Source organism: Pezoporus flaviventris, unplaced genomic scaffold, assembly GCF_033815535.1.
Source record: "Pezoporus flaviventris isolate CSIRO_AGI_PZ_B2104156 unplaced genomic scaffold, CSIRO_AGI_Pfla_v1 ptg000015l, whole genome shotgun sequence".
Lineage (NCBI taxonomy): Eukaryota > Metazoa > Chordata > Aves > Psittaciformes > Psittacidae > Pezoporus > Pezoporus flaviventris.
This window is the reverse complement of record NW_026892563.1, coordinates 10,649,023-10,657,830: the sequence shown is the minus strand read 5'-3', so window position 1 is coordinate 10,657,830 and position 8,808 is coordinate 10,649,023. Positions and strand designations below refer to the sequence as shown.

The following is an 8,808-nucleotide window of genomic DNA, read 5'->3' as shown; positions in this document are numbered from 1 at the left end:
TACAAACATAAGTTGTGAATCTCTTCAAGAAACGTTGGGGTAAAAATGAAGGGAGAGCTCCAGATGAGGGAACTCAGCACTGTCTGGGAAAGTTTTCCTTGTTTTCTTGTCATATTTTAGACCTTTTATGCATAGAGATTTGTTGCTCTTTTCTTACTCAACTAACTGCAATTAAGCTAGCATTTAATTGCATAGACAAATGGGTCTGACCAGCTATCCTGCAGCAGGTATTCTGCACTACGGGATCCTGTGGTCTCTTCACCTTTTAGAAACAGATTAAGCTAAACTGCAAAAGGACATTCAGTACAGAATGAAAGGAACTATGCAGAGAAAGGTGCAGAATGATCATGTTTTAAGTAAATACATGTTGGCTGATTACCCATCAGATTTCCCATTTACACAAACCCATTCCTAGAAAGATTGGTTTTCTTTTCATTTACATTCCAGCAAGCTGAAGGAAGAGGAACTGGGTTTGGTTTGTTTCCCTTGTTTTCCTCCAGAAAATGTTCAGTGGGGCATTAGCTGTGCTAAATTCTTACCTCTTGCTATACTGGTATTTTATGTACTGTACCTCTGACTACATCTACAAGATGATGAAGACAGAAAAAGGTTGTTTTGTGTAAGTCCCTAAGTAAGCACATTATACATTTAGAAAAAAAAAAATCATTAAAAAGACCTCTGTAAGTCTCTCTCTGCTTCACAGCAGCCTTAACACAAACTACCTGATAAGTCCAGTTTGTATGCTTGTACAGAGAACAGGTTTCCAAAGGCCTGTTCTGGGCAGCCCTGATTAGATAATACATAACAGAGAGAGACCATGGTTTAGAGGACTTTGTTTTCATTTGCAGTTCATTAGAGGCAGCCCAAAGCTAACTGAAGCCTCCTGGCTGGGAAATACTGGATCAAGATAAAACCAGGCACAGACAAAATAGGACTGTTCAACCTTGATACAGCTGTATCCTCTGAGTTTCCACGTGATCAAGAAATAATAACCAACGAAGGAAGAGGCATTATCTTCAAAAGCCTCAAACCCTATACATTCAAATAGCTGTGATCCCATACTTGCAGGGGTACTTTGCACTACAAAACTGGTAGCCCTCTAGCAAAGCGCCCTAAATCTGTGAAGGTGACTTTATTCTCCTACAGTTTCCAATCGTAAGAGGTTCAACCAGACCAAACTCTCCTCCAATTGAGAAGGAGCAGACAGACAAGTGGTGAAGGCAGGGCTTTATCAGTTCCAAAGACTGCAACAAAGGACACTATTTAGCCAAATTTAGAAGGCCACATTAGGGGGAGGAGAAGGAAGAGCATGCATGTTTAACTAATTCCATTTATAAATTAATTTAGTTATATCAGTGTAACTTTTTTTGTGAGCAAGCCTTATTGTCGGAAAACTAATTCTAAATTAAAAAGAGAAATAGAGCAGTGTCAACCATTACAAAGGCGACATGGGTTGAAAGTACTGATGAATTGCATACTGGCTTCTAAAAATATCAGAATGCAAGGATTAAGTACAAGTGAGTTAATAAGGTGTTACACTGCATTCTGAAGGCTGCTTAAAATTAGCTGTGAATGTGCTTTTGCTTGTCCTAAATACACAGCGGAAAGATGGCCTTTTTTATCTGTTCTAGTCTTCCTTTGAGCTGTCATACTCTGAAAAGTCTGGCTGTGTAGGCACTAGAGGGAGAGGGATAGCTTTGCTGCTGCTCTTGTTTCTGATCATGTTCTCAAGCCTGAAGGAACCAATTTTAATACGTGACGTACAGAGGTGAAGCTCAGTCATTTCCCTATGCGATTTACTCACTGTGCATACGACACCATTGTACAGTGCTGTACTTGCTGGTGTGAAAAGGCATTTTCACAAAAAATGCCCATTTTCAGGATCAGATCATTTGCTCAAACAAACAAAAGACAGAAGAGAAGGGGCTATGGCTTTGCTGGCTGATCCTCCAAATAAAATGTTGCTGGGGTTTACTGAGATTCTACTATGTCTTCTGCATGCTACGGCTGGGCAGAATGGTAACAATTTTTAGCATTCTGCGGATTCCTACAGCATTACAACAAGCCACAGTCTGCCAGTTACCTTTGCAATCAGTGGGGCTGGGAAAGTCCTCCTTCTAAGCTAAAATGTTGAGTTGTATGAATTGTGGGCTATACGCAGATCTCAGTATGTGGTCTGTACTCCACAAAAACCTCTAAACAACTGCTCATCCAGGTGCTGCCTGACCCCACACAAAGCACTGCATATCCTTCTTGCACAACAGGCTGTGTTTAGTTGGGAGTAAGAAGGTTGTCCTTCCAGAACTAGGACCCTTGCACAGAGGTAATTCCACCCTTAACCTACATTGTCTGATCTTCCAAAACTGGCACTGCTGGAATTGCTGCCTGTGTGCATGCCTCTATGACATCTGAGAGCAATCTGCTCCTCTTGCCCATATTTTATAATCCATCAGAGGACCAGTATTCCCGCATTGCTACAGATGTAACATCCTGGCTTTTCACTGTACTTTTCTTTCAATTTTAATGGACAGTGTGTAGTCACTGGATTTCATTAAGTCAATCCAGTTCGCAATCACACACGAAATCATGTAATCAGCTCTTCAGTTCCTGGAGCCAAAACTACTCTGGCATCCTCTTATGTCAAAGCTGACATCTCAGAGCTTTGTGACCCTAGGTAGGGTTTAGAAAAGGTTCTCCTAACTGCTACAAAAAGTGCTGGTTTATCCTTTCTGGGGGGGAAGATAAATAAATAAACAAATAAAAATAGCATTCCAGAAGCTCTCAAGGAAACTTCTTAGAAATCATCTTAGCCCAGAAACTTCCTTCACACCCAAAGTGCGGCTGGAGAATGGCAGCACAGGAGTAATCCTGTGCGAGCTTACCTCTGAGAGCGAGGGTCAGCATTTAAATGTCCTCTGACCACAGCTGCAGATCTACAAAGTGTTTGCAATTAAGCATGTTCTGGTATCCACCCTTGTCTTTCAAAGAGTGTGAGAGTTTGCACTGTCTGAATATATTAGTCAGGAGCAGTTAAATACAATTGAGCTGTCCACTTCTAAGTTTAGGACAGAATACTTCACAGCTGCAGTCCCCTCTCCCACTGGGTATGACTAATCAGATCTACTTCCCTGATACTCTCTCCATCTCTTAGGTGTTTGCACAGATAAATCCTCTTGGCCAAAAGTACTTTGATGTTTTAGTAAGTGCTCACTTAGTATTTTTCCAGCATATGTGTATTTTTTTAAATTCTGAGTAACACTCGGGGACTGTTAGGGAGAAATCACAGGTTAGGGTTGGTGTTGTCAAGTTGTTCAAGTCACTGACTGAACAGTGTCATTCATCACTGCCATACGTTAGATCAGGGGTTCTTTTTCCTTTGTTAGCTTTTCAAAGATGTGGGATGCATAAAGGATGTTACTGTTTTGCTCCTATTTCAGAATTACTTGTGAACAACGCATGGGTTTTTTTTTATTCACAGAAAAAAAAATGCAGCTTGTATGGTTGAAATAGTAAATTGAGTTGTAATTAACTGAATCACATTAATAATGAAAGTTCTTTTGATGATAGCAAGGCCTTTAGCTAGCTTTAGTTCCAGTCTGACAGAGACAAACCACTTCAAAATTTACAGTGGATATCAACACAGTTAGTAAAGAAGCCCCAAAGTAACTTCAGACTAATACGGCTATAAACCATTTTGCATTATTATAAGAAAAGGGACTTTTGTAAATTCAAATAAAATCAAAGATTCTATTTTATGACTTGGAGAATGTTTCTTTTCTTAAGTTGTTCACAACATATAATTAGAACTGTAGTGTACTTTACTACACGCTGCACAAGAGATTCTCTGTCTCACAGTAGCATGCTGTCTCACACACCATGAGTGACTGACAGAGAACTCTCAATCTGTTACTGTATGTTTTCCACCATTCCAAAAAATAGTTGCCAAACTTAATCCTGTGAAGAAAGTAGATCAAAAAAGGGATTTAATGCATCATGCAATGTATCATTTTAAAACTTATAGGTTGGGTTTTTTTTTAAATTGGTTCCCTTTGCAGCCTTTTTAATAAATAGAAAAAAAAAAAAAAGAGCACTTGTGCAGTAACCAGCTACAACCCCCCTTCCTCTAACACACACGCATACACTTTTGCAAAGAATGCTCTACTGTAGGTACAACAGGCCTGTACAAATCACAAACCTGTGATTTGTGTAATGAAGTACAGAACTACCAACAAATAATCACTAATAAAGATACGGGCCATAAAAACATTTGTGAAGAGAAGGTCAGTGGTATTTTTCAACTGGGCTTGAATCATAACATTATAGAAAAAGTCTTATGTTCATGTGACTGCTACAATGGAAAACTTTAAATATTTTTTTGCTATTGGTATGTGTTTGATGTATAGTGATGCATGGTATCCCATTAGAATTTAAATATATACCTTAACTTTCATTGAATACAAGCTTGAAACTTCCTAAGTTCGTAACATGCAGCATTGCAATAACTCATATTAAGTGTAGGAGCTCTCTCCCACCATATCTGATTCTCTGATGCCTTCTGAAAAGCATGAATGATATAAAAGTTTTATTACTCATAATTTATATAGGCACTTGGATATAACATTGCAAAGTGTTGCAACACTTCATGGATCAAGTGATTGATAAGGAATCTATACACTATATTTGTGTATTGTTATCTTTTATTATTAAAAGAATGCTTAAATCCCAGGTCCACGAGATGCCTGTGTTTTTAAACTGTTCTCCAATAAGAAAAAATTGACAGAGAAATGGAAAAACCATGTTCTAAACCACACAAACAGAGGATAGCTAGCAGACTGTCTTGCAGAGTGCGATACGGTCTACCTCCCTCCCACTGAACACTTGTCCCACGGTTCCAAAGAACAGTAAATGTTTAACTTCTCTGGAAATAGAAAGTCATCTGCTGTCCTTCCCATTAGCTCTATTACACTATTAGCTCCATGGCTAAATATCAACAGGTTTTGATTGACCAACAAATTCCTACCTGAAAGTAAGCTTCCAGGCTCCCCACTACCGTAACAAAGAGGAGCTAGTTTAAAATATTTGGCTTCTTGGGTAAGTACTCAGGTATGGAGGAGTGCAATCACTAATATAGCTATTTCACAAGTCAGGAAACTGAGGCATGTGCCTGGAGTCACAAAGTATATTAACAACGTTAGAAGGAGAAGCTGATGTTTTAATCCTCAGTGCCATCTGCACTGGAAAAATGCAGCAGTACTCCCAGGCTGGGAATGCCCAAGCCTTTCTCAATCTAAACCCTCCTTTAAGCCATACTAAGCAGCACATTACAACAGTACAGTCCTAACGTAGCAGAATACCGTGCTGCCTGTGCAAGCTGACAGGCATCTACCATAGGGCAGAGAACATGATGCATATGACGTGGAAATTTATGTATTTCCTTTTACACGAGTATTCTATAGGCCAGTCACCTGATTTTTGAACTCCTAATAGCCGTCTCCAGCTTACTGTTAAAACAACTAATCTTGCCAAGTCTCCCAGCAGCATGTTTGTTGTGTGCACACAAGCATAAGCCTTGAGCTTCTAAAACTTCCCTGTGGCTGCTCCTGCTTTCTTTGAAAACATAATCAAGCACTTCTTCCCTATATAGCCATGTGAGACAAGAGCTCAGCATGACCCCTGCCATGACTCCAGTTAACCTCTCCTCTCCCAGAGAAGCGGAGAAAAGCAGCCAAGCTGAGGACATCCCTCCTCCCCAGCCAAGGCTAAAAAATTCACCAAGACCAGAGCTTCTCCAATAACAGACAACCCTAAGAGGAGCAAAGTCACATTCCACCACTATTTCCCACCTGCCTTTTCACCAACAAAACCTGAGCCTGTGCCATTAAAATCAATAGGAATTATACTGTCATAGAATCATAGAACAGTTAGGGTTGGAAAGGACCTTAAGATCACCTGCCATAGGCAGGAACACCACACACTAAACCACGGATAAGCTAAGAAATGCAGGGTAAGCATGTACTGGTAAGTTCTCAGAATGTTTTCAGAATGACTAAACTATGGACTAGATTGGAAGAGAAGAGATAGGAAGAAGGGAAAAGAACAATAAAAAAGTCTGCATTCTAAGTTAATAGTTCTCATAGATAGCCTAATCCTGTGCATGTAAGTCACTATTTTTTCAACAATGCAACTAGTTGGCCATAAAATGAGTACACTCATGCGGGGGGGGGGGGGAAGATTTTCATACATTTGGAAAAACCCATTTTTGCAATGGGGAGGCAAGAATTTACAATACACTAAGCAAATAACTTTTATTCACCTGTTTTGAAAAAAAATCCAGTAACCTAAAAAAAAAAAAAGAGCAAAAATTAGGTCTACAGGTCGTTTCTACTCTCTTCTCTCCTCAGAGGTGAGGCAGTGGCTGGCAGCCCATACAGTAATGTGGGAGCAGCTGTGCCAATGCAGAGTTAACAGTTCATCTTGCTCAATGCACTGTTTTATGCTCCACAGAGGGTACGGAAGAGCCTCTCCTTGTCAGTCAGCTCATAGCCTGGGGCAAGAGACATGCTCCCCGCAGGTATATAACTGACTATTCTTGTTGCTGGCATAGATGCCATTATTATCATTCTACTATTATCGCCATCATTAAATTGTTGATTCCACACTTCTCGGGTTGAAAAATTTTTTACTTTCCCCTTAGAGCTAAGAGGTTTTAAAAAGTCTACATTTAATACAAAACAAGTAAGACCTTTCCTTTTTTTTATTAAACTTTGAGGAGTTTGGATATTTATTGTCTACAATGTGCTTATTTCAGGGATTTCTTTGTAATCATATGGCAAGTATTTATCATTTAACACTCAAGTGAATCATAAAATTCTCAAGAGCAAAATACTGCTCCTTTCCTTACACAATCCACTTTGCTAACCAGTACACAAAAAAATCCATGTTATTTACAGACCTCCCTTCTCTCGTCAGAAGACAGAATACGCACAAATTCCCATGGTTATGTGTTTATCACCAGATCCCACCGATCACTCTCCTGCCCACTGCTCCTTTCCCTTGCTTTACCAGAGACTTTAAAGGAGGATGCACAGAAAGCTACCCCTAACCTCGACTGCCCGGCATCGATCTGCACCCTTCACACAAGGCCCGCCCAGCGCCTAACGCAGACCATCGTTCCTTGCAGCCTGAAGAACTGCATCAGCCTCTCTGAGACGCTAAACCAGTCATCTGGTTCTCCTTCGCCCTGTATTTCACCACAACGGGAGAGCCATCCCCGCTGCGTCCCCTCCCTTGTCAATTACTGACACTTCAATCGGGAAGCACAGCAGGAAAGGCACCTTCCAGCCCTTGTCCCGACAGCTCGCTCCCGAGCACGGCGCCATTTCCGCTCCCCGCCGTGCCCTACAAGGAGGCAGCCAGGCTCAGCCCCTTCAGCGTCCCCGCCGCCAGACCGCCAGAGGCCGCGCAAACCCGGCCACCTTCCCGCCCCTCGGCCCGCCACCTCAGGGAAACTCTGCCGCGACGGACACCCCGCGCGCGCCCTCAGCCGCCGGCGGCAGCAGCGACAAACCCCACCCCCCCAGCTCCAGCCCCCCGCCCCCCCAGTGAGGCTGTTCCGGAAAGGTTCTCTTTCCGGTCCGCTACAGCTGTTCGCTTCCGGTTCCGTGCGCCGAACATGGCGGCGGCCCCTGCGTCCAGCAGAGGGGTTTGAGTGTTGCGGTTCTCCTCCAGTGCCGCCGCTGCCCGCCCTCGCCGCTGGGCGCCCCGCTCCCTCCGTCCGGGGTGAGTCGGGCTGCGGGCCGGTGCCTCCGGGAGCGCCGGCCGCGCTCCCTCCCCCGCCCCCCGGGCTGTCGAGCGGTTCCTGCCCGGGGTTGAGGCGCTGTCGCCGCCGCCGCCGCCATGGCGCCGGTGCAGCTGGAGAGCAACCAGCTGGTGCCGGCCGGCGGGGGCCCCGCGTCAGCCCCGGCCCCGCCAGCCCCCGGGGCTGTGACAGCCGCCGCCAGTCCCGGCTATCGGCTCAGCACCCTCATCGACTTCCTGCTGCACCGGACCTACGCCGAGCTCACCGTCCTGGCTGACCTGTGAGTGCCCTAAACTACCCCGGCTGGCTCCCGCGCCTCTTCCTGTCCAGCTGCTAGGGCTTACCGGTGCCACCTCCCAGCATCCCAGGGGATGGGAGGCCTCGCAGGGGATCTGTCCCGGTGATGAGGAGCTGGTTGCTCCTTCCCCTTCTCCCACCCCGTGGAAATGCCCTGTTTGTGCAGGCTTGTATCTGTGTTGGGCCATACGCGGGGGGCTTAGTGAAAGTTGCTGAGTGGGCTCTCATAAAGAGAGTAAATTCTTCACTGTGAGGATGGTGAAGCACTGGAACAGGTTATGCAGAGAAGTGGTGCGTGCCCCATCCCCTGGCAGTGTTCAAGGCGAGATTGGATGGGACTTGGAACAACCTGGTCTAGTATGAGGTGTCCCTGCCCATGGCAGGGGGGTTGGAACTGCATGATCTCTAAGGTCCTTTCCAACCCAAACTAAGAAAATGATGGCAGGGAGTGGAAGGCAGCCTGATGCAGGTTGTTATCTTAATAGCTTAACTTTGCCTCCAAGTTACTGTCAGAAAACCCAGTGGTGGCGTTTGTACCGATACCAGAACGCACAAAACTGAAACAAGTGAAACAGAGATATTTTCAAATGCTGCAACTCCTTGAGTTACTTGTGTACTTTTGAAAATATCATCTGATTGTTTTGGGGAAATAAGTAAGTTATTTACATTTACTTTGTGATCTACTGTGCTGATGTTGTGTTTGAAGTGGCAAA

The 8,808-nt window shown here is 44.0% G+C and overlaps 1 protein-coding gene across 1 annotated transcript in view; it reads left to right on the top strand.

Moving 5' to 3' along the window:
- Positions 1 to 7,744: 7,744 nt before the first annotated feature.
- The window catches only part of MED14 (mediator complex subunit 14), a 37,847-nt gene continuing 36,783 nt past the window's right edge, over positions 7,745 to 8,808 (top strand). The window contains exon 1 of the mRNA XM_061453397.1: positions 7,745 to 8,078. Within this exon, the coding sequence (XP_061309381.1) occupies positions 7,897 to 8,078 (182 nt within the window). The 5' untranslated portion in view covers positions 7,745 to 7,896. The remainder of the gene's footprint in view (positions 8,079 to 8,808) is intronic.